This window comes from Equus caballus, chromosome 14, assembly GCF_041296265.1.
Source record: "Equus caballus isolate H_3958 breed thoroughbred chromosome 14, TB-T2T, whole genome shotgun sequence".
Lineage (NCBI taxonomy): Eukaryota > Metazoa > Chordata > Mammalia > Perissodactyla > Equidae > Equus > Equus caballus.
The window spans coordinates 105,040,301-105,067,045 of NC_091697.1; the positions used below are offsets into that span (position 1 = coordinate 105,040,301).

Sequence of the window (26,745 nt, forward strand, 5' to 3'; positions counted from 1 at the left end):
GAGTCACTTTTCAACTTTTCCCTTAGAGTTAATGCCGGGGTTATCAGTGTTTTCTATTTTCTTAAATCAACTGCTTTTTTTCCCCTGTGTTTTGAATAGGAAGGCCCAAACAGTCTGATTAATGAAGAAGAGTTTTTTGATGCTGTTGAAGCTGCTCTTGACAGACAAGATAAAATAGAAGAACAGGTATATCTGTTGCTAAAAATCCTAACACTAGGCATTCCTTGATATTTGTTATTTCATGTAAATAGAATTTGAAAATCATGAACCTAGTGACCTAGAAATTGGACTGTGTCTATGTTAAGTCAGAAACAGAAGAATCTTTATAAGCTGGTTCCTTCATTGATCAATTTCCAAGCAATACAAAGAAGACAAGTGATTGCTGAAAGGAAGTGTGCAGTTAACACGAAGTTAAACGGAAACATTCTGCTTCTTCCCTTTGAAGTACCCAACTTTATGATCATGCTGTTGTTATCAAGAACGTATTTACTCTGAGTAAAAGTCTCTCTGAATTTCTCTCTACCATCAGGTACCGTAGGAATTCAAAAGGAAAATGACCAAGAACTTACTTTTCTTCTATGTTAGTACCATTCCTTTTTTATTAACTCCTTTATTGCTTTCACTACCTTCACCTTCACTTACTTCCTGACTTTTAACTTTGCTCCGTTATTTTTTCGTCATTAAATTCACAGCAGTTATACCCAGCTCCTTCTGTGGAAATTAAAGGAAAGCATTTCTTAAATCCTTTCGCTGTGCTTTCAAGATTAATTTGATCCTTTGCCGTCTTTAATTCTGCAACAATGCAGTTACCATTTATTACCACTAGATGGTACTTAAGGATGAGTCTTAGTTAACTCTTCCCAGGACTTTAAGCTTCTTGCAAATAAGTCATGTGTATCAGTTTTACGCTGCGAATGGACTTCCATAGAAAAGTTGGCTTGTTCATTCCCTGTCATTGTTAAGGCAGTCCTGGCTGTTATGCCCTCTTACTGCTCTGTCCACCTGAGGCTAAATCACCTGCAGTAGTGACTGTTTGCTTTTCATGCTTATTTTTTTTCTAAATCAGTGATAAAAAGTTCATGTCACATTAGTTTATAAAGCTCATTGCTCATTTTTTATACCCCAAAAATGCTACACAGCATTTCATAAGAGTGGGAACTTTCAGTTCCTAAATGAGCTCTAATTTTGGATGCCAGAAGTATTAACTGAAGTAGTATCATTGTGTTTAGTTTTTTAGAGTTTTTTTTTTTCCTTCACTGTGTTTTCTTAATCCAAGATGAATTATTTTGGGAAGAATAGTGAACTATGAGGTCAAGACAACATTGGTCTTAGTTTTGCCACCAACTAACTCTGTAGCTCTAAACTTAACAGTTCAGTTCTCTGGGCCTTGATTTCTAATCTGTGAAACAAGGACTTCCACTAGATGATTGGAATCCTCCCTTCTGGCTCTAAAATGCTGCTCTACTGAATATCAGTATGGTGGTTGAGTTGGAGTTGAAAAGGATCAATGAAACTTTGTGTATGCTTTTAGAAAAGAGAAATATTCCTGGGGCTCTTAACTCATTTAATTTCAGTCTGTTCTCTATGAAACAAGTCATTAAACAGACCATGATTTTCCTTGCCTAATAGCCAGGCACATAATTATGACAAAGGTAATTAGTGTGGTAGTCGTCGTAAGCCTCAGTAATCCATGAAACCAGTTCTGAAGGCCCAGATCACTTCCCTCACCGTGCGCTGTAGACGTTACCCGGGTCACTTGCCTCACCGTGCACTGTAGACGTTAGACAGATCACTTCCCTCACCGTGCACTGTAGACATTACCCGGGTCACTTCCCTCCCCGTGCACTGTAGACGTTACCCGGGTCACTTCCCTCACCGTGCACTGTAGACGTTACCCGGGTCACTTCCCTCACCGTGCACTGTAGACGTTAGACAGGTCACTCCCCTCAGTGTGCACTGTAGACGTTAGACAGGTCACTTCCCTCACCGTGCACTGTAGACGTTAGACAGGTCACTTCCCACACCGTGCACTGTAGACGTTAGACAGGTCACTTCTCTCACTGTGCGCTGTAGACGTTAGACAGGTCACTTCCCTCACCGTGCACTGTAGACGTTAGACAGGTCACTCCCCTCAATGTGCACTGTAGACGTTACCCGGGTCACTTCCCTGACTGTGCACTGTAGACGTTAGACAGGTCACTTCCCTCACCGTGCGCTGTAGACGTTAGACAGGTCACTTCCCTCAATGTGCACTGTAGACATTACCTGGGTCACTTCCCTCACCGTGCACTGTAGACGTTAGACAGGTCACTTCCCTCACCGTGCACTGTAGACGTTACCTGGGTCACTTCCCTCACCGTGCACTGTAGACGTTAGACAGGTCACTTCCCTCACCGTGCGCTGTAGACGTTAGACAGGTCACTTCCCTCAATGTGCACTGTAGACATTACCTGGGTCACTTCCCTCACCGTGCACTGTAGACGTTAGACAGGTCACTTCCCTCAATGTGCACTGTAGACGTTAGACAGGTCACTTCCCTCACCGTGCGCTGTAGACGTTAGACAGGTCACTTCCCTCACCGTGCACTGTAGACATTACCTGGGTCACTTCCCTGACCGTGCACTGTAGACGTTAGACAGGTCACTTCCCTCAATGTGCACTGTAGACGTTAGACAGGTCACTTCCCTCAGCGTGCACTGTAGACGTTACCCAGGGCTCTCAACAGCACAGCCACTACATAGGTATTCTGTAGTGACACGTTTTTGAGTTTACATTGTTTGTTTTACATTATTTGCCAACATAGGGAAAGACGTGTACAATACAGTGTTACTCAGAAATGGGATCTTAGCAGATGTGCTCAGATAGTGTTGAATAGAACTTACCAGTCATCTTCTGCACAGTTAGAAGATGAGCTCACACACAACACAGTGCAGTTTCTGGTAACGTTATATTTAGTAAATATTTATTGAATGAGAAGAAACTAGGCAAGCTGAGGAGGAGGGACGAGGTTATCTGGCATCTTAACAGGAGTGAGATGATGGGGTGAAGGCAGAAAGGAGACAGATATATATAGTATGTTCTTTGGACATAACTGAAACAAACAATGACATTGGTTCAAATGGTACAGCCCTGCAGGGCCCTGATGAGGCGGAATGATTGGAGTAATTTGGCCAGAGTTTGGATAAGAAAATTACTTTGTCAGCAGTGTAAGATTGGTTCATGGTAAATGATACCCTGCTGGTATCAGAGTCTGACTAGGAGCAAAATCAGAGAACTAATCCCTGGTCAGAGGTAGTATTTGTAAGTCCAAAAGAAGAGATTGAAGTTGGATACATGAAGTAAGTCTCAGGATTTGGCAAAATTTGTGTCTTTAGAGTAGTTTATAATTCAAATATTTACAAGTACTAAAGTGTTCAGTAATTAAATCTTGGTAGTTCCAGGTTATACTATCCCTACCCAAGCTGCAAAATACACTTTAAAACCTTCCCATGTTAACACGATATTTTTTCTGAGTCACAGAGTGAAAAGGTCAGGTTACATTGGCCTACATCCATGCCGTCTGGAGATGCGTTTTCTTCTGTGGGGACTCATAGATTTGTCCAAAAGGTAAGCTGATGTCAGAGTTTACTGAGAGTATATGTCGTATGGTTCTTCACTGTTGATGGAACTATCTTCTTGTATAAGTTTTCTCCCTTTTCTTGAATTTAAGTAATGAGATATTTTTGGTATTATGTATTTTCTTCCATTTACATCCTCCAAAAGAGTTAGAAATCTTCTGAACATAATGTTCTTTCTTTTTTATTTAAGGGGAAAAGGAGGGGTGGGAGTAGATAGGGTGTCTCTAGTACAAAATAGTTAACCAGAAGCATAGCCAGTTATAGTAATCTCTTTTTTCTTTGGGGTTAATTGGTATTATTTTGTATTATTGGAAGCACTGCATTCTTTTTAGGAAGAGTTTGGAGCATAACACATAATAGGTGCATGAAGTCAGCACTTGCTGCTGAGCTTGTTTCGTATGGTGCTTTGTTCTCTCTTTCTTTATCTTGTGTTTGGAAGTTGGTACTGAATGCTCTGTTGTGCCTTTGTTCTGATGACTTGGTTTTTTCTTTGTCTGTCTCTGGTAGCCCTATAGTCGCTCTTCCTCCATGTCTTCCATTGATCTAGTCAGTGCCTCTGACGATGTTCACAGATTCAGCTCCCAGGTACTGTATGAATGTATAGAGTGGACTTGCGTCTTTCTGTGCTATATTTCAGCCTGCTTTCCTGGTTCCTAGAAATCTTTTGGTTAGGCCACTTGTTTTGGTTTTGAATTTTAAATAGTAACAATAAGCATTAAAAAGGCCTTCCTTGTCTACTAAATAGTTCTCTACCAGGCTTGCATGTGCACTTTGAATCCCATACTGTGAATAGCTTGGAATTCTGCCGAATAGAAAGTACTCCCGGAAAATTTCAAACTGAATTGAAATGAGTAGAAGGTCCCTGGTTTTTAAATATCACGTAATATCTGTCTCTTCAGACAAGATTCAGCAGCTTTGAGGGACATGGTCTATGAGATATGTTAGAGCTCAAAGCACATCTCAACAGTCTCACTTCTGATCTAATTTAAAATATTTCATAGTTATATTCAAGAGGGAAATAACTTTTTAAATAAAATTTCTCTCATTACCATTATAATGTTAAGCTCCAGTTGAACAGTATTTCCCTTATGCAAATTATCCTGGGGTATTATAAGTTAATATTGCTGTCCGAATGCTAAATTTATGGAAATTGGTTTTAAGTTATTTAGCATCGGTAAGGATTTAGGAATTTAAGACAGGAAGCTGCATGCTTGCAGTCTCTGCCCTTATAGTAAAATCAAAGTATGCTTGGAGGAATACTTTTTAGCATCAGCATTGGTTAAAAAAATTTTTTTTATCTTCACATCTTTAGCATTCCACTTTGTATCTTTATGGTGATTGCGTTTTATTGGGTTGCTGTATGTTATCTCATGTTAAGAACCTGCGCTCTGTAGTTGAAATGACCGAGTTTAAATCCTGGTTAGCTGCAGGGTGTTGGACAGCTTTTCTGACTCTCCTGTGCTTCGCTTCTGTGGTCCAGCTAGGACTGTGCTCCAGCTAGAGCCTGGCACATAGTGAACGCTCAGTAAGTGTTAGCTCTCATTAGCTTTGTAATAACATCATTTCTCTGAGCTAATCAAAATGACATACTTTTTTTCTCTGTGAGTATTCCAACAAAAGTTTTTAAAAGTCATAGTTTAAAACAGATTTCTCTTTTGTGTAAACATGTACGAATAAAATTTGTTAGTTCTTAACTATGTAATAAAGAAGAAAACTAAGTTTAAGACTCAAAATGTGTTTTTCTGACCTTTCCAGCTTTTTTCTCCTTGCATATTTTGGAGAAAGAGATGTATCAATTCTTCATCAGAAATCACCCATAGCCAAACTTATTACAGTATTTCTTACCTTTTGCTCATCCATTATGTGTGCTTTTAAAAAAGTGACTCATATTCACAATAATCAGTGACAAAACTAGGTAATACTGGGAGACTTTGGTTTACTCTGCTGAGCTCCACGTTGCATTAAAATAATAAAGTAACAGATTAACTAAAAGCCATCAGTACTGGTCACCATGTTCCTTTAAAATATAAGAATACACAGGTTATAAATGAAAGGAAATGTAATGAGAGCGAGAAAAGAATGTAAGCTCCTGATGGGTGCCTAAGAATGAGGGCTTCTGACCCCAACCGTGGAGCTCTAGAGCAGCTGATAGCCTTCAAGCACAGATGACCACGTCGCTGAGAAGCAGGTGCCTGGATCTGTACAAGACTTTGCCAAATCGTAGCTTACTTCTTTACCTAATTTTTTGTGTAACTCTTGAATATAAGTTGAGAAAAATCTTTCTAGTGGATTTTTTTCTAATCTGTGATACTCAAGGTTGGTCAGATTCTGTTTTTAGCTTTTGATTATTGTACCGTTTTGTATGCCAAAAGAGACAAAAATAAAGAAAAATAACATCCAGGTCTTCAAGTATTGTCCTTGCTAAAGTATTTATTATCATTAGCAGACCTTGGCTCTGGTAATTAACTGTTGCTTAATTTTGCTTTGCCATCTACATACGTGTCTTGGTTTATGACTGCCTTGTTCTTGTTGAAATGATGTTCATAGTCCTAATAGGGTAGGATAATTAAGCGTAGAACTGAGACAGGCACTGAAAATAATTTCAAATTAAGGAAATTAGGAATTACTAGGAAATTAGTAGTGACACATGAATCTGTCTGATGGGTGTATCCTGGGAGTGAAGTAGCTCTAAATCAAAGTGCACACAAAGTAGACAGGACTTGACTCATAAACAAATCTTTCTGGTCACATTTCTTTGCATAACACAGTCACATTTATTTGCGTAACACAGTTACCATCAAAAATCAAATGGCAAAAAAAATCATCCTCTGTTGGAAAAAAAAGAAAAATCAAAGGATGAGCAGTGCTCTGCAGGTTAATCTATGGTGAGCTTCAGTGCAAATCACTTCTGTGTAAAGCTTTTTCCCACTGTATGTCCATGGTAACACGTTGTTGTGGTTATTATGTATTTCACCCCTCCCTTTTTACTGTGTAAGTAATAATGCTAATTGTAGCAGAGATGGAAAGTAAATTAAAATACTAAATCACTGTTAATATTCTCATACGTATTCTTTTCCATATATATATATTTTTAAAAAATCAGGCACATATTGATAAATACACCCACGTTAATAATTGTCTTTTTTTACCAAAGTAGATAATTCTGTATCTACTATTTTGGAACCACCTTTTTTCCTTTTTTTGACATATAATTAGGCCCATCTTCCTATCAGTGAATATAGGTCTACATCTCCTTGTCTATTACATGGCTACGTGTACTGGCTTTACCTATTCAACCTAATATTGAGCATTTAGTTTATTTTCAGTTTGTCTCTATTATACAGGGTGCTACATGGGCATCCTTGTGTATACATCTTTGTACACTTATCCAGTTATTTTCTTAGAATATATTCCTAGAAGCAGAATTGTTAGGACAAAGGGCGTGCACACTTCTAAGTTTTTTTTATTCTTATTCCCTAACTGTTCATTAGAAAAGTTGAACCAACTACACTCCCAGGTCAGTTTTCTTTTGCTGTAATGACACTGAATATTGTAATTCAGGTAATTTTTGTCGTTCTGATAGACGAAAAGTGTTATTTTTGCTTCTTAGCTGTTTGCATTTCTTCTGTGAATTAACTAATGATGTCCTTGGCCATTTTTCTTTTGGGTTAGCAGTACACTGTTAATTTGTTATTAACAGATGTTCTATCCAACAAATCCCTCTGTGCCTCTGACTCCACGTGTAACAGTAGGCATAGTTGTGTTGCTTTCACATGGGTAGGAGAAAGAAATCTGAGCTGCGTTTGAACCCTTCTAGGACTTTTGTTCGTTAGAATTTTGTTGTACCATCAAAGAGCAATTTTCTTTTAAAATTTCTGTATTAATAATGTTAGAAATATACAATTAGATAACCTCCTAAAATGGCATACTGAATGATTCAAATGTGAGGTGGAAGAAAAGGTTAGAATTGGAGTGCCATCACCTCTTGTTTCAAATTTATCTCGCTTTTTTCAATAGTTCCTTTGATATGAAACTGCTGTGTGTGTCAGCACATCATTTTCAACTCTAGGTGCAAAAAAAATACAAGGGCATGATTCCTTAAATTATGCTTAGTCTAATTAAAACTTGCAAACACTAGGGGGCTGGCCCCGTGGCTGAGTGGTTAAGTTCACGCGCTCTGCTACAGGCGGCCCAGTGTTTCATTGGTTCGAATCCTGGGCGCGGACATGGCACCGCTCATCAAACCACGCTGAGGCAGCATCCCACATGCCACAACTAGAAGGACCCACAATGAAGAATATACAACTATGTACGTGGGGGCTTTGGGGAGAAAAAGGAAAAAAATAAAATCTTTAAAAAAAGAACCCACAAGGGTGTGTTACAGCTTTAAAAAAAAAAAAAAAATCTTGCAACCACTGTTAAAGCAGGTGCAACCTGCTTCAATGATTGTGACCCAGTGTTTTGGTTTTTTTTTTTACATGATAGCAGGTGTTTCTAGTAACGTTATTTCCTAGTATATCAAACTTTAAGCCTAATAAAATGGTAAATTTGGCTTATATTTATTCTTGTCAGCCAAGTTAATGGTCTTGTTTCCCACTTATTTTTGATACACACAATCATAACTGAAAATAGTAAACAGAGCAGATCGTTAGGTTAGGTCTGAAGTGTCAGTGTGGTCACGAATGCCCAAGCCACTGCCCCTGGGTGACACCGACTACTTCCTTATGTTATTGCAGTGAACATAAAACTCATTACACAGAGTTTACCTGTGTTACGTCTCTTCTTAACCTTAATGTTATTACCTCGAGGAAGATGCCATAATGGATAAAGATTTCACGAGGAAGGCTTTGCAGGGATGGTTGCTACAATAATTTTACTGAGTATTTCATTAGTTTCTTTAATTTCCTAGAAGCACAGCACTGAATACATCTTGTTTGTTTCTTTCTTGGACTTTTTCAAGCCTTCTTAGGTCAAGGAAGTTTAAGAACAAAAGACTGAAAACTTGTCCATAGATGCAATGGTGACTATGATGGGAATGCCATTTTTCCATCTGTATAGAAAGACAGTGTTTTAACTTAGGTTACCTCCTATCAATATATATTTGTGGAATCCAGATTCTTTTGTACCAAAACACCTCATTTTTCAAGCATTTGAAATAACTTATTCAGAAATAATCTCCCAAACAAAAACGCAATTACCTCATACTTTCCAACAAAAGAACTAAGTGGCCCTAAAATTTTTTTTAACAGAACTGTCTTTGTTTTTTAACAGAAAGAAATCCTTCACATTCTTCTTTCACAAGCAATCTGTCTAAAGTAGGGCTTGTTTGGGGGAAGCATAATAACTATAGGTGTTCTTAACTCTCAGTGTCCCACCTAGGAAATACATATTCAAATCTAAAGATTTGTAAGATCTTGGAATCTGAAAAGGGTAAAAGTTTCTCCCAATGTGACACAAATGAATCAAGCCAGTACTACTGTGGTTTATTTATGCGTACTGACCGGACCTTTCTTTGTTCTTCCTCTTTTGGCAATCAGATACATTTTTTATGTATTTGTAACTTGGACTCCTGCATTAGTCATCCTTACCTTCTGAAAGCGGATTTAAAAATTATAGACAGACAGGTTTTTCCAGGCAGCCTCTGAAATTACGTTTTCCAATTAAGGCTTTATAAAATTATAGAATGTATTGTTAGTCACATTTTAAAACTTGTCTCAAGTCTGTAACCCAACACCATTCACATTGTTTTGAGGATTATGAATAAAACAAGAAAATATTATGTTAGTGTTTATTTAGTATAAAAATAGATCGTAGAATCTCAGCGTAAACATTTTTACCAAAAAGTTTTTTTCTAATACTTGCCAATTAGAGAGACACTTAAAGCCATGCCTACTTTCAGTAACAAAAATGCATTCTGAGATCCAGAGAACTTGAAGTAGCAGAAGTACGTGCCACAGCAACATGTTGCTAACATGCTTTTGAGCAGAAAGATTATATCCACAGGGTGAATAATTTTAAGAATTTCTGACCGCAAACCATTAATGTATTTATTTCAGAATATGTGTAAACTTGATTCTTACTCTGTATCCCTAATGAACTGATAGACTTTATGTAAAATAAGTAGTTAAACTTAGGAATAAATTTTTAAATTGAAATAAATATGTATTTTCCAACTCTCACTCCTTCTCTAATGTATTTATTACATAAAACAAAATTATGAGTAAAAGGTTAGAAAATAGAGCTTAGGAAAGGTGTTCATGTGTAGACGGTAAAGGAGCCAATTCCTTCGGAGACAATTGTTTGATCACTTCAGTTCTATTTAAAACACATTTCAGACTGGAGACTGCAAAGAATACTCAAGTGAAATCTTACCAATAAGTCTGATGGGGGATTCTGAGAGTATGAAGCAGTCAACTTGACCTGCTTATGTCAGACGTGTAGACTAATTGGATAGTTAACAGTAGACGTTGCATTTAAATTTCATTGAAAGAAATTTAGTTCAAAATTTAGAAAGAATGAACTTAGAAGTGAGTATTTGTAAACGTTTTCATATATGAGTATTAGCATTGTTTCTAAAAGAACTTAAAACAGTGAAATTGGAATCAAATAGGTGGGGAGTTGGTTATTTTTTGACTTGGCTTATGTTCATGATAAGAGTTATCAGTGAAATAGTGAAAATTTTGTTACCTTTTGCAGGGAAATCTTGACATGTAGCAAACTTTCTAATATCTCCTCTATATAGTCTTACATATGGGAACATTGAACTAGGTAGTCTCTTCGTGCCCTTAGGATTCCATGATATTATACTTTGAGATATCATCTCTGTAAGGAAGCATTTTATGGTTAAAGAATATTTGTTTTTTTCCAGAAAGTACTTATTTTGGTCACTTGATGAACATTAGGGCAGTCTATGTTATTTGAGTGAAGCATTTTCCTTCGCCACATTTCTCCCTCTTGCAACCTGGATATGATATCTGGAATATGGACTAAACTTTTCAATACTATAGAAAATCTACTAACCTTCGTGCCTTTTCGTTGCTCAGTTTCTAAGAACATCATTTCTGAACTGATGTAAACTGAATACCATTCTGTTTTAGAGATTTTGACAAAGCTATTAATTGAATGTAGATTCTTATGGCTTTATTTTTCTTTTCAAGGTTGAAGAGATGGTGCAGAACCACATGACCTATTCATTACAGGATGTAGGCGGAGATGCCAATTGGCAGTTGGTTGTAGAAGAAGGAGAAATGAAGGTAATTCCCAATGAAAGGTTATAGCTTGCTAATTGCTCTTGTGCAGTCATTATCATTACTATTGATAAGAATAAGGCTAACTTTTTTTTTTTCCCCTGAGGAAGATTAGCCCTGAGCTAACTGCTGCCAATCTTCCTGTTTTTTCTGAGGAAGACTGGCCCTGAGCTAACATCCATGCCCATCTTCCTCTACTTTATATGTGGGACGCCTACCACAGCATGGCGTGCCAAGAGGTGCAGTGTCCGCACCCGGGATCTGAACTAGCGAACCCCGGGCCACCAAAGTGGTACATGCACACTTAACCGCTGCACCACCGGGCTGGCCCCAGGATAGCATTTTAAAATTACTTTTAAACAATTATTACGTATGATCAAAGAAGCACCAGATATTGAGAAATAAAATATCCTTTTGCTTCATTGGTTTAGCTTTTACATAATTTCTTTATGATCATATTATAAATCTTTGCACAAACCATTCTGTTTTCCCTAGGCTATGGAGAAAGTAAAATTTGGAGGTTTGGATATGAACAAGTCACAGTTAGCTGATGGCTCTCTATTTGGATATTTCTCATTATTTAGTTATTTTTAGTATACTAAATATTGTTCCCAGATGTCACTTGTTCCCCTCTTTGGTCTATACCTCACGTTTTGTCCTTTCTCTCACTGCATCTTGGATATTTGAACATTGGTCAAGTAATCTTTCTCACATGCCTAAACACAAGAGCCAGAGACTAAGAGGAAGGAATAAGAGGTTCTGAGGTGAACAGAAAGGCAGCAGCAGCAGCGTTGAATCTTGTGTTGCCTCATGTCTAGGGCACTATGCTAAAGATAAAGAGATGATTAATAAGACTCCCTCCAAGCTGAAACTTTAGTTGGGGAAAGACGATTTTGATATTTAAAAGATGCCATTCCTTGACTCCATTCAATAATGTATTGAATGAAGAGTACAGATGAGTAGTGAAGAAAAAATGGAAAAGAAAGATCTCTGATTTGAAACAATTAGCTTGTTTTACACCAAGGAGAAACTTTTGAACTGTGTCTGCAAATGGAAACAAGGTTGAGACAAAGGTGAGGCGAGGCTGTTTTAGACAGGAAATATAACCTGAGCAAAAATTTGAAAGCAATTTCATAGGCAGTAGTTTTGTACAGACTGTGCTGACCGGAATTATTGTAGCAAATGAGATATACTACTAGTTGCTAGAATTTCTGCTCCTCCTGAATAGGGAACAAATTAAGAAATAAGATAGAGGAGACAAGTAAAAGGGATATCAGAATGTTAGTTATAATTCTGATAAGCTGCTTGGAGAGCATGGAGGGCGGCTGCCACAAGGTCTTGCTGATATGTTAACCCAGAATTAAATAGAATGTTTCTGACATAGCTGGCGCTTCACAGGCCTTCCCTACAAGAGCAAGCCCCAAAGGCAGACCAGGAGGCGTGCTCCCTGCAGAAGAAGCAGTTGAGCCCAGCCTGCCTGGTCCTCCTTCTCTACTCACCCTTCAGAGGAGTCACTTTCTCCCCCCAGGGAGGCAGTGAAGGGCTGAGGAGAAAGCAGAGTGAGAACTTCGAGGAAGTCCCTCCATGTGGGGTGAGGAACGGAGAGTAAGTGCTCCTACAGACCAACTTCAGAGAGAGAAACATTGGAGCTTGGTTATGGAGAGCATAGAATAACCTCCTAAAGAGAATAGTCTGTTGTCTGTCACAGTTGGTTAGCCACTGTATGTAAAGTACCATTTTAGAAAGATAACCTGATAAGGGAAGAAACTAGAAACCAAGAAAACCACTTGAGAGAGTCAGGTACAAGGTGATGAAAGCCGCCCTACAAGAGGTCACCAATGGTAGAGAAGTCAAGGTGTTGGATGTCAGATAGAAGATGAGTAAGAAGCTTAACGGCTACGTGAAGTGTGAGGGAGGAAGCAGAGGTCTAGGGTTTGCAGTTTGAGTGACCGGGAAGGCAGCAGTCCCAATGGGATAAATAAAGAAGCGTGTAGGGAAAGGTCGTTTGGTGAGAGACTGTAAGAGAACCTCCATATGAACTGCCTCCCAGGGGCTGTGGGGAGCTCCTTCTCCTTGTGGGAGCATGTGTTTTCATTTCTCCAAAGAACTTGCTAACAGTGCTCTCTAGAGTAGCTAACCCTTTGTAATTTTGAAATACTTAATTTTACTCAGCACTTTAGGTACACAGCCTCAGTATTTAAAGCGAGATAGCATAGCTCTGTATGCCATTTTAGCTTTCTGTCATTGGTTCAGCAATAACTGAGCGCCCGCTGTGCGTGAGGTCCTGTTCCAGATGCCAAGGACACGGCACTGAGCAGAGCTGCCTTGTGTCAGGCCCTTAAGGGGATGGGTTCCAGCACCTCACTGGCCTTCCTGGCCGTGCTGAACGGTCTTTGAGAATGTTCAGTAAATAGTGCCTAAATTAAGTGGGTAGATTTATTTTTTTAACAACTCACAGTAATTAGTCACTTATTATATATGCCTATTTTTCATAGTTGACATTTACCCTGGATTTATAGTTTTAAATATTTTTTATGTGTTGTCTGTGTCAATAATTTGAAATTTTAACTTTATTTCAGCAGAATATTTATGTTCCATAAGTAGATTTTCATAAATAAAATTCTAAAAAGCAGCTAAATTTAAAAAGATACGTTCAAGCTTGTACTTTAGGGGTTTGATTTTCATTTTTTAAACAGGTTTTTAAATATATCCTCCTCAGGTATATAGAAGAGAAGTAGAAGAAAATGGGATTGTTCTGGATCCTTTGAAAGCTACTCATGCAGTTAAAGGTGTTACAGGACACGAGGTCTGCAATTACTTCTGGAATGTTGACGTTCGCAATGATTGGGAAAGTAAGCTGCCATTATTAACATATTTTAATATAATTATTATTTTGAATTTAATATGAAATCCAACTCGGTTTTCTGCATCTCATCTGTAGTTTACGGGGTCACTGTAGAAAATATCTGGAGGAGCCTAGAAGACTTACATTTCAATGGAGCTTTCCACTGAACACAGTGCTTCTCAGTATATATAGCATTTGATCCCCAACCTCAGTAATCCTGCATGACAGCTAGGTAATAAAGTAGAATTCACATAGGTCAGGTGACTTATCAAAGGCCACAGAACTGGTTAGTGGAAAAGCCGGGACTAAAATTAAAAGTTTCTATTTTATCAGCTTCGTTTTTCCTAGACTGTTTTGTTTCCATGGTAAATCCTAGATGAATCCTGCTGTAGTTTGTATAGAGTTATTCTTGGTGTATGTATATTCGCCTTAGGCACCAAATTTCATGAATGCAGATACTTCTGAACATCACAAGATGTTTACCAGTGGCAGTTTGATGTTCTTGTTTCATGAATATCCAGATACAGTTTATTCACCCCAGTAAATTAGGGGTTCTAGGGGAGGCTGTGGTGTTGGGGAATAACTTGTGCCTGAGTACTGCAGTAGTCAGCAGAATTGCCTTCTTGCTGTGGAAGCTAGATACCGCGCCAAAGAAAATGAGACTTCCTGGTGATCAGGCCTCGCAGCCCCCAGCTATGGCCCCACTTCTCAGTGTGGACTACCTCCCATTGGGTCTTCACCTAGGGAGTGCAGAATCCTATTCATTTTATCCTAGTCTCCACTTGTAATTGATTTTCATTATAAGTGAATTAATTACATTCTAGGAAAAAGTAATACATCCTTTTTGGCTACTAATATTTTCTCTTCATTTCAGCAACCATAGAAAACTTTCATGTGGTGGAAACATTAGCTGATAATGCAATCATCATTTATCAAACACACAAGGTAAGTATATCTACATCCCAAAAGGATTCCAGTGTAGTTCAAACTGAGACATGTAAATTCTCTAAAATAAAATTTGGCAGGAATTTAAATGCCACAGAAGATCCAAAGACTTTATTAATAGTTCCTGAATATCATGTATGTGAAAGGTATATCAGCTCATTTAAAGCAGAAATGGGTGCAGGCAGAAACCTGAGAAATATCCAGAAACAGTGTCTGATAAAGATCTACAGTTAGTTATGCAGACTTAAGTCTAGAAGAGAAAATATTGAAATCCGTTTAACTAGCATCTAGTTTCTATAGGAGATAAATGATAGTTATCAAATATGAAAGTGAATCATACCACATGTGAAAGTTCCTGTGACAGCAGTAATGAGGGGAATGAACAGTATGTTATTAGACTAGTAGATATGAAAGTGATCTGAGTGGATTATCTGAAGGCAAGGGAAAATTGCTGAGCATGACTGTTGGGAGATCCGTCATACACCAAAGCACACAGAAACATTGTCATTTAAATTGATTCCTGAGGCCGGCCCAGTGGCATAGCAACTGGGTTCACGTGCTCTGCTTCGGTGGCCCAGGGCTCGCAGGTTCAGATCCTGGGCGTAGACCTAGCACTGCTCCTCAAGCCACGCTGAGGCCACATGCCACGTGGAAGAACTGGAAGGACCTACAACTAGGAAAATAAATCGATTATAAAAGTAATATTTCTCTTACCTTGTTCTGCTCTGTTCCCTTTCTGAATATTGCCAAATGATATAGTGAATAAAGAGTAGTATAAAATGAATTAAAATTTTGGAGAGATCCACCAAAAGAAATATTATATGTTACATAAGAATATAGGAGCTGGCGTGGTGGTGTAGTGGTTTAGTTCACGTGCTCCACTTCGGCAGCCTGGGATTCACAGGTTCAGATCCCAGGCATAGACCTAGCACTGCTCATCAAGCCATGCTATGGTGGCATCCCACATGCAAAATAGAGGAAGATTGGCAGAGATGCTGGTTCAGGGCCAATCCTCCTCACCAAAAATAAAAAAAATATATGTGATTCAAAAAGTACTTCATTTTTGTCTTTTTTAAATGGTTTTTTTAATTGAACTGAATATATGAAAATGATTGAGCTTTGCTATATATTTCTTGAGCTCAGTCTTGTCATCTGAGGTATCTTATCTTACATGACTATGACTGGGCTTTATTTTACATGGGAGCTGCTCAAGAAATGTGTAACAACGAAGATTCTGTTTCAGCATACAGACTTAGAGGGGCTCTAAGTGAAGTGTAAAATTTAGTGGATGTTAAAATATCGATTGCTCGCCCTGTAATTTAGAATTGACACAAATGACCAGTAGTTTAGAATCAGAAGAGTCTCATTGTCTGAAGATAGTTGATCCTGGAAAACAACCTGCTGAAAGTGTCTTACCTGTAAATAGTGGATGGAGGGGAAGGTTATGTAGGCTGAGCTAGAATTACTTCTTAAAAGTAAAACCAAAAATTGTTAAAATAGTGTATCTTATATGTAACAAAATTTGTTGCAGTTATAATTATTTGAATAAACAGATTGTCCTGGCATAGTTTTTTCAACAAAATCCAATAATGCCATACATCTTTTTCTTTAAATTTGGCTTCTTTAAATAGGATCTTAAAGAGGGCTGCTCATCTCCTGAGGTTTAAGTTAGTCTCACTCTAAATTTCTGTCTTATCATCCTTGTGGATTTGCATTTATTCTAATATGACCAAATTTTCGTTTATTTTTGGCTTCACGTACATTTGCCCAACACTACTTTCATCAGCTTCATGAAATTTTGCATCTTTAAAAGATGAGCCATTTCACTTTGCCAGTGATTTGTGTTGTATCAGCACTGAGTTGTTGGCTGTTTCTTATATTCTGTGATCAAGAAGGACGCCGTGCATATTTTCTTTCGTTTGAAGGCACGTGGCCCAGCTTTAGAGACCTAGGTTCCGTGCCATCCCAGCCACGTATGCTATTCCTTGCCTGATCTAACTCATCTGGAATTCTTCCAACATGATTAGGGTGTCAGAGGAGCAGTCTTCTTTCCCTAAAATCTTTGCTTTTAAGTCTCTGGACAATTTAAACAGAGGTTTAATACTAAACCTAAAAGCAGATACTGTACTTACCAAGGGTTGTCGGAGGAGGGATAATGGGGAGCTTTGTTTGCATAATGGGCACAGAGTTTTTGTTTAGTGTGATAAAAAATTTTGGAAATAGATAATGATGATGTTTACATAACATTGTGAATGTAACTAATGCCACTGAATTATACCCTTAAAAAATGGTTTAAATGGTGGATTTTATGTGACATATGTATTACCACATTTTTTTTTTCCCCAAGGAATATTCGCCCTGAACTAATATCTCTGCCAATCTTCCTCTATTTTTTAGTATGTGGGCCACCAGCACAGCATGGCTGCTAACAGAGTGGTGTAGGTCCCACACCAGGGAACCAAACCTGGGCCACTGAAGCAGAGCACACCAAACTTAACCATTAGGCCACCAGGGCTGACCCCACAATTTAAAGAAAAAAATAGCATTATTTTTTTTAATAAGGAAACATTATTCCTTTGGTATTGTTCTGGAAAGCCATTAGCTGGTGTTCATAATTAATCCTTTGGTGGGTATTCTCAGATGCTTTCCATTTAAAATTTGACGGATTTACCTTTAACTGAGGCATTTATTGGTTTTACATTTGTTTCTCTGTTAGTTCCATATTACATGTTATTGAACAAAAAGCTGTTCAAGGTTTCAAAAGATTTTCGCTTCTTCCACAGAGAGTGTGGCCTGCTTCTCAGCGAGATGTATTGTATCTTTCTGCCATTCGAAAGATACCAGCCTTGACTGAAAATGATCCTGAGACTTGGATAGTTTGTAATTTTTCTGTGGATCACGACAGTGCTCCTGTAAGTACGCTGTGTAAATGCGTCTGGTTCCACAACATGCAGCTCAGTGTACAGAGCCGGGCGGAAGTGGTAACACACCCCACACACACATCTGACTTAATAATGCTTCTCCGGCCCTGCTTCGAGCTGGTTGGCCCCTCGGAGCAGGACGGCCGTCTGCTCTCTGGGGCTCAGGCGCAGCTGTGGGCACCCCGCAGGGCTGCTGGCCTTTCCTCCTGACCTCCGGTGATGGAGCCGAGTGGCCCAAGACGTGGGCTGCTTCTCATGGTTGCCCTCAAGCCGTGATCAGTCCGTGGTTCCCACCACGATGTAGCTCCATTTCCGCTGGAGAGGAGGAGAGATGCTTCCCGGGGTCAGATCAGCTCGGCATGGGTTATTTATTGGTGCTTATAAGACTGTGTTGGAAATTTTGATGAGTTGTGGTTATAGGTCACATAATGTCATATTAGACTGGAAGAAATCACAGAATACTGCGTATCTCCTGTATTGGTGTTTTGTTTGATTTTTTGTTTTGACAGCTAAACAATCGATGTGTCCGTGCCAAAATAAATGTTGCTATGATTTGTCAAACCTTGGTAAGCCCACCAGAGGGAGACCAGGAGATTAGCAGGGACAACATTCTGTGCAAGATTACGTATGTAGCCAACGGTATGTACTTTGTTTTTGCTGCTTGGCAGTGTGGATGTTCTTATCATGATCTACATGATAGCTGACGGTTTGGACAAATGCCATTTACAAATGCCTATTTAGTTTTTATCCTTTAGATTAGTAATTTTTAATTTGGAGAGTTGTATATCAAAATTATCAGGAAACTTTCAAAATGCTTATGCCTGAATTTCACCCAGAACTACTTGTAGCTGCCCCTGATGCAGGAAGGGTTAATAATCACTGGAAAAAGCTTGCCAACAAACTGTGACCCGGAGGTGAGAAGGCCGGTTAGCCAATGACGGGTAAGACCTCCAAGGGGAGGCAACCTAAGACAGGCATTGGTCACCCGGGGGCACAGATGGAGACACGATATCGGGAGCAGGAGGGGCCGTTACCTAGGCGGCCTTGCATGCTCCGAGATAAAATACACGAGCACAGCAATAACATGATAATATCAAAACAGAGACCAAGGGAGGGCTCCTTGAGAAATCACTAAGAATTCTTGGCATTCGCTAATTACTTCATCCAGAACACCTGTGTATGTTTAACAGATGTAAGCTATGTATCTATTGAAACGCTGGTTATAGTAAATTCAGAGTGGCCGTCAGCCCTCTCTGCATCTATCCTGATGTGTACATTGGATTGCGACACTGACACTACTATATCAGAATTTCTGAAGCTGGGGCTGGATAGGTAAATTTTAAAACTTCATCTCTAGATCACTATCATGTATCCTTGGTTTTAGGAATCATTTTATTAGATATTTACCTAATAGTGTATATGTATAATCAGGAATAGAAGCAACAGTGGAAAAGGAAATTAACAGTTCTTTTTCTTTTTCTTTTTTTATTCTTTCTTTCTTTCTTTTTTTGGTGAGGAAGAATGGCCCTGAGCTAACATCTGTTTCCAATCTTCCTCTTTTTTTCTCTCCCCAAAGCCCCTTAGTACATAGTTGTATATCCTAGCTGTATGTCCTTCTAGTTCTTCTATGTGGGACACCACCTCAGCATGGCTTGATGAGCAATGCTAGGTCCATGCCCAGGATCCCAACTGGCAAGCCCTGGGCTGCCGAAACAGAGCACACGAACTAAACCATTATGCCACCAGGCTGGCCCAACAGTTCTTTTTCTTATTGTGATGCTTTTTAGTTTTCCCTATCGTTGCTCCCTAATCCTTATGAGTTGCTGGTTACATTATTTATTTCACATTGGCCTGCTGCTAGACAGCCCTGTTCGTCACTCACTTGGGTTCCTCGCTACACCCATCTCCTCCTGTTGGTAGTTCAGGAGTCCCTCTAACCAAATGCTCAAACCTCTTCTTTATACAGGGCCATAACTGCCAGGATGCTGGAAGAGACGGTTGTGCTGAGTAGGTTACTCTCTGGTTGTGGTGGAGTTTGATGAATAAATCTGCCTTAAGCACCCTAAAGTATTGCTAGACTAATTGTTGCCTATAATGCAGGGAACCAAGAACATTTTAGAAAGGTAATAGGTGCGTCCTTATTTGCATCTGTTCTCTTGTGCTGGTTAATACTGAGGAATTAACAGTCAAGACTTTGAGATGCTAACTGTTCCAACGTGAGGAATTTTTTAAAAGCCAAGAAACAAAATGAGGGCCTCATATGCATTTGGAGAATTCTATCTTAACAGGCTTTAATTTCCCATTGTCTCGCAGTGAATCCTGGAGGATGGGCACCAGCCTCGGTGTTAAGGGCGGTGGCGAAGCGAGAGTATCCAAAGTTCCTGAAACGCTTCACTTCCTACGTCCAAGAGAAAACCGCAGGAAAGCCAATTCTCTTCTAGTATTGCAGGTACTGGAGAGCAGATGCTGCCCCTCTCTGTTAACGTTTGACCGATGTGACTCTGCACATACCGAGATTTAGTTAGTTGTTGAAAGTGGCTTCTGTGTTTTTTGATGTTCCAGATAGAGTTGTCATTTTTATAGCCTTTAAATTTTTTCATTTTTTTCTGCTTATGCTAGATAATACCTGCTTATTTAAAGAAATGTTAGCATTATAGAACTATAGAATTTCAGAAGTACAAATTCTCTATATTTTTCCCTTCCCAGAGACTACTGTTGGATTTGTTGTATATTCTTCCAGACTTTTATGTGTATGTACAGACAGATGTTCTTGATTGTTTTAAAACATGTTTATCCCATATTTATGGTTTTGCAGCTTGCTTTTTATACTCATATCTGCACCATTATTGCATATAAAGGTATGAGACATATGACGCCATCTCCTTCTTTTAACTTCTGTTACGTAAGTGTTGCAGAATTCAGTAACCACTCTCGTGTTAATGTCTGGGTTGGTTCCATGTTTTTACCGTCACATAATGCCACACTGAACATCTTTGCACAGAGAGCTGGAATCTCTCATTTTTTTAAATAAATATATCTTAACATGGCTCGGAAGTCAACAGTACGACAAGATAAACAGTGAAATTTACCCCGTGCCCCCTAGGCACCCAGTTTTGCCGCCACACCCAAGTGTATAACTGCTGATACTAGTTTCCGACGTATCCTTCCAGAGATGTATTTTTTAAGCCTGAATACATAAATGCAAGTATATTGCTCCCACACAGAGAGTTTCTGTTGTTGAAGAGAAGGTAGCACGCTGCGCACACTGATCCTGACCCTTTCAGTGCGCTTTCTCCTGACGGTCCTTCCATACCCATGCAGAGCTGCTTCATTCTTTTTTTGCAGCTGTGTAGCATCCTACCCGATGGAGGTACGTCATTTATCTAACCAGTCCTCCATTTGTAGACAGTAGAGTTTCCAGTTTTTGCTAGAACGAACAGTATTACAATTATATCCATATGTCGTTTTGCCCTTGCAGGTTTATATGTGGGATAAATTACTAGATGTGACACTGCTGGCACTTCTGGGGGGTTGTGCATTTATAATTTAGATATTGCCCTCCATAGAGGTTGTATGAATCTACCATCTCACCAGCAATAATGTGTTGGAATGCCTGTTACCCTGTACCCTCTCATGCAATGTGGGAAATAAAACTTTCTGATTTTTTCCAACTTGATAGATGAAAAATACTCTCCCAGTGTAGTTTTAGTTGTATTTCTCTTATTATGAATGAGTTTGAGCATCTTTTGGTCCATTTGAGACCCCTCAGTGTGTTAACACTGAAATTTTTAATAGATATTGCCAAAGTATAATTGACAAACTGGAAGTATATATGAACATCCTCTCATTCTCACCTGCATTGAACGTTAAGTCTTTGGCTGAGAAATTTATATTCTTGAGTCAGTTCCTTTAGGTAAAAATAATATAGTCAATAACCATATAATGACTGACTTTCTTAATTAAGCCTGATTTCTGATGCTGTTTATAGTATGTCTTTCTTTTAAAAAATAAAAAAAAAACCCAAAGGCTAAATTTATTGTCAGATACTAACACAAGAGTTATTGCATTGATAGCCCAGATATTTAGCTTTTCCCAGGCAAAGCTCACCTGGAAATGGCTCTGGTCTTACTTCTCCGAATCATTAGTGTCGGGATGGGGTGGTGGGGACACAGCCTGACCTGGGAGGGATTCTCTCTCCACACGTAAGCGCACCACAGAAATGCGCTGACTGTTCTTAGAATATCCTGTACTGTGGAGCTGCTTTGGCTGGATGTGAACACAGACTTTCTTAGTGATTCCGTCTCTGCACTGTATTTATCAAATTAGCCAGAAGCCTGAGGCCACAGCATGGCCTTTCCAAGCTTTGTGCCTCTCCCCACGGCCTTAAGGCCTCTAGAGCAGTGCCTGCTCTCCTTAAGACGGAGCCCGCAGCTGCTTCCCCTCCCCGCGGCCTTGCTAAGCAGGCAGAACGTGTAACCGTGCATTAAGCAAAAGAAATCATAATGCGGTTGTATGTAGAACATGCTCTCTGTTTGTGAAGAAAAATACCTTTCTTAAACATATGAAAAGCGTGTGCTACCATATTACCAGCATTTGCCTCTAAACTGTTGGGTTTGGGACAATTTTATTGACTGACTCTGTGTGTGTGTGTGTGTGTGTGTGTGTGTGTGTGTGTGTTTATCTGCACGTGGGCACGCAAGCGCATACATCCTTCTTTCGTGGACCTAGGAGAGATGGGCTTGAAATCCTTTGAAAAAATTTATCTCAGGGGAAGGCATTGGCATTGTTTGTGGGCATGTGTGTAAAGATAGTAGTGGAAAGACTCCCTGGCCGAAACAACTCAGCCTCAAGGTTGAGCTTCCTTCTGGCAAAGGACCAAGTTCAAAACTTAAGGTGGTGAAAATCTCTGTTTACCTAAAGTGATGTTTGTTTCATAGTAATTTTGGAAGATGTGTCTATGAAGTGGATCCCGGCATTGACACCTTAGGAAAGCTGATGTTCTCAGTTTTGGTGATAGAGAAATAGTAACTGTCAGTAGTGTGTACCATCTTTAGAGAAACTCCATAAAGAGTTAATGAGGTCCAAAGATATTTAGAATTCTTAGTCAAAACTCTTAAAGTTTTTGACAAGATCTGAGCATGTTTGTTTCTTAAGATAAGGCAGACTTCTTTTCCATAGCCTAAATACATTTTTTAAATTCTTAATAAATGGTATTGTATAGCATAATTTTTATTGAAGACTAAGAAGAAGGAAATGCCAGTTTGTGGGGTACAAATCCACAGGCCTCCAGTTGATTCCTTCTTTGCTTACCTGTACACATTGCTCTATTTAATTTTTTCTAACTTTCAAAAGTTTCCTTTTCCCTTCTATTCCTTGCCAATGGGATAAGTTTCAAATATGTAATGTTAATAATTTTACATTCTTAAAGGTGAAAATCCTTAAACTGTAAATTTTAATAGAGACTGTGCATTCCATGAATTCAGAGAGCAGGAGGAATCTGTTCTAATAGTCTTGCAGCTGTTAGTAATAATACATTGCTGAGTTTTTTACTTGTCATTTTCTTTTCTACAGTGACTGAAGCAAGGCTGTGTGACATTCCATGTTGAAGGAAAAAATAGAAAACAAAATTGAATGCTCTAAGCTGGAACATAGGATCGATAGCCTTGTCTGTGGCCCAACAACTTGGCCTTGTGTACACAAAGGAGGAAATACTGCAGGAGCCAAGCCGAACATCTAACACTAGCTGTTTCCTGCTAGGTCTCTTGCTCAGCGTACACCTATAAATACATGTACAATGACGTGTATATGGCTATATTTTTATTTGCTTGCTCCTGGAAGAGAAAAAAATCAACTTTGAATCACAACTAGGAATTGATGCTTTAATTTTTGGAAACTTTTTCAGAATTTTTAATTTCCTGTGATCAGGCCTGAGATCCTCAGTTGTATCAGGTTTTGTGCACAAAAGAAAAGCACAAAAGTTGAACGCACATGGGGCATGTGCTTTCTGTGCACCAAATATCTGGATGGGGTTCTTTTTTCAGGCCTGCAGTCAAATATGTGTCCAGAATTTTTTGACTTTTTGTTTTGTATAATCATAGAATTCGTTGCTGCTGATTTCTGTACTGATCCACGTTGTCATGCGAAGTGTCTCGGTAACTGAGGGCTGGCCATCACCTGTGACTCGCCTTTTCAATACTCTTACTCCCATGAAGAACCTTTGGTTCTGATGGAGAAAGAGTGAAAAGCTTTTTTTTTCCCCCCAGATATCTTTATCTTTCTACTGTATTTTTAGTTGTGTACTGTGTACTCCAGATTTTTTTCAGTTTGTTACAAACACAATTTGGTAATTCCTAAATTGGTTCTGCCTGCCTCCAAACAGAAACATCTGTACAAATCTTGTGGGTCTAAACTACTTTCTGGTAAATGGTCAGGATAAAATGAGCTTGCGTTTTCCTGAAATTTCTGAGGACAGACGGTATTCCTTGTTAAAGCACGTCAGACCGAGTCTGACATTTGATTTGATACTTCAAGTATCCAGTAGCAGGAATGTTTGTTAGTTCTTCTAATTTGGGTTAGTTTAAAAGATATGTTGCAGGATATGCATAGAAAATGTGACCAATGCTCCTGTTTCCTCCTGATCAGAAACTTCAGCAGAACAGTAAAGGATTCCACGTGATTCAAACTGAAATTCTTTCTTTAGTTTCTGTAAGAAATTAAATGTAAAATACCTTTTTAAGTTTTAGGCCTCTGTGACAAACCTCAAGCGTGGAATGGAAGTAAGAAATGGTACTTATGGAAGTAGAAGTGACTGCCCACTTGAAAGTCTTCATTGTGTTTATAGCAAATGTGCTTGCAGAAATCAGAGGCATTTTGTAGACACTTTGCTGACTTGTACATCTCTGTAGAAACACAGAAATCAGATGCATTTTGTAAAGCAGAAAGTCATGTCACATGGAACATGTCCTGTATATATTTCATACATGGTAATGGGGTCTTAATGATAAATGCAAGGTGATAATTAATGATGGGATTAGTCTGATCACTTAACATGCACAATCCTGGAAGTGAATTACTTGCATCAGATAGAGTGGTATTTATTATTCTGTACAGAGAGAAAAATACATATAAAGCATACGCTTACATTACATGCACGCAGATTTCATGCTCCATAAATCTTTTCTATTTTTTAATTTACCTTTCTCTAAATGATGTGCATGGAATATGCCTTATTTCAGAAAAATGCTGTTCATAATGTGACTCCGTGGAGAAGTGCCTCTATGGTGGTAATGCTGGTAAGGCAAACAAGACAGATTATCATAGCGGTTTACTGCATCACCAGTTAACATTTTATATTGTGACGTTTAAAAAAGAAAAGTTTATACCTCAAATGTGTATTTTATTTTACAATCAGCTGCAGGGTTGGGGTGGAGTGTGGGAGGGCTGGGAGGGGAGGTTTATTCACCAGAGCTGCTGAGGGGAATCTTCAGAAAAATTCCATGTACCCTCTGTAACTGTTTCTCTGTTTGCCATTTCTGGTAACTATCACGAACACAGACAAGTAACTCTTTCATAACTGAGTTGGATAGCTTTATTTTACAAAGGTATGGGAGGTTTACAAAGCAGTATCTAAATCTAATTATCATTCGTTTCATTTGCACTAAATGTTAATGATAGGCTTTTGCAATTCTGTAAATAAAGTTATTACACTAAAAATATTTGTATTAAAAAAGAAGAAAAGAAAAAGATAGATTTTCCCTTTGGATAATGGCACTGGTACTTCGCTAGAGTCAATTCCATCAACCAGGTTTCGAAATGAGTTGAGGAATATGAAAAGAGTGTCAAAGAGGTCAGAATTTGGAGACGTACTAGCCCTTAGACAACATCCAGATGCTCTAGAATTATTTCCATATGGCTGATTCCTACAGATGAAAGTACACAAGGTTTCCTCATACACAGTTATTTCCTACTTCTCTTCCCAAGCAAAAAAAAGATGTTATCCCTTCACTTTCTTTTCTCCTCAGTTCCTCTTTTGTACTGTGATGGAAACTTGAAGAATATTGGTGATGAGGGGTGTTGGCCCTGAGTGCCCGCTGCACAGTTCAAGAGAGCGCAGTATTTCGCTTGGAATTCAGGACTCCTGATCTTGAGGTGGAGGGTGATCCTGGCAGCTCCTGGTTTGGGGTCGCCACAGGGGCAGCCAGACCAAGGAGCGGGTGGCTGGGAGGGTGGGGTGGGAATACAGAATAAGGAAAGGAGGAATGGATTCCCATTTGTTCAGTTTCATCAACTAATTTGCACACCTATACAACATCAGTGTCAATTGCTATTGAGAAAACTTTAGTTGGGCTGAGCTGGTTCTCTTGTGAAATTGTGCTGGTTATCCTTAAGCTTATTAGTTGTTTGTCCAGTTAAACACTTCACCAGTATTTAGTCCGAGTTGTACAGACGATGTATTTGGATTATTGTCATTGTTCATCTGCAAACTCAAAACATAATCATTTTAAAGTACCCTGGGAATATGTAGAGTGTAACTCTTCTATAATAGCTTTATGATCCTGATGATGTTTTTAAAAAATAATAAAGTTGGATCTTCCATGTTACAATCACAAAATTAAAACCAGTATTTAAAAGTGGAAAAGTATTAAAATATTATGGACTACTGTGCTTGCTTGATTGTTTTCCTTAACCCCGAGATGTTGCCCTACATCGTTCTCTGTGTAGTTAAGAGCTTGAAGTACTCCAGTTCAGTGGGCTTCAGACTGTAGGTTGGAACCCAGTTTAAGGATCAAGAAAACTAATGAGTTTCAACCTAAATTTTTTTTAACAAAATAGAATGGAATAGATCCAATACATAGCATGTAATAAGCAAATATTTTGTTAATCTTTCTTCATATGTGTATGTAGTGGGTTGCAATTTGAAATGAATTTCCTACTATGGATCCTGGTCCAAAGGTTTTTTTAATTGCTAGAGAGTGAAGCCATATACAGTTGGGTATTTCTAAAAGGAAACACAGTGCCTGTCAGTCATTCACACTTAGAACTCAACTACATGCATTTGGCCATAAACGAATGCTCTCCCATTTATTAAATAATATGGCCAGCTCCCTTTGTTACACTCGGGGATTTATGCCCTGGAACAGCCATGAGACTGGAATTGTGGATTTGCACTT

General features: G+C 38.8%; 1 protein-coding gene across 6 annotated transcripts in view; it reads left to right on the plus strand.

Annotated features, from left to right (window-relative positions):
* CERT1 (ceramide transporter 1) overlaps nt 1-26,745 on the plus strand; it is a 122,210-nt gene that overhangs the window by 84,107 nt on the left and 11,358 nt on the right. For 2 of the 6 annotated variants that reach the window (XM_005599614.4, XM_005599613.4), the window contains exons 9-17: nt 100-186; nt 3,520-3,606; nt 4,125-4,202; nt 10,775-10,870; nt 13,584-13,716; nt 14,584-14,654; nt 17,438-17,566; nt 18,085-18,214; nt 19,889-20,024. In XM_005599614.4, the coding sequence (XP_005599671.1) occupies nt 100-186; nt 3,520-3,606; nt 4,125-4,202; nt 10,775-10,870; nt 13,584-13,716; nt 14,584-14,654; nt 17,438-17,566; nt 18,085-18,214; nt 19,889-20,016 (939 nt within the window). In that variant the 3' untranslated portion in view covers nt 20,017-20,024. Of the gene's footprint in view, nt 1-99; nt 187-3,519; nt 3,607-4,124; nt 4,203-10,774; nt 10,871-13,583; nt 13,717-14,583; nt 14,655-17,437; nt 17,567-18,084; nt 18,215-19,888; nt 20,025-23,146; nt 26,240-26,745 lie in introns of those variants that run through there. The other 4 variants (XM_070234673.1, XM_070234672.1, XM_005599617.4 and 1 more) reach the window with 3 other exon arrangements.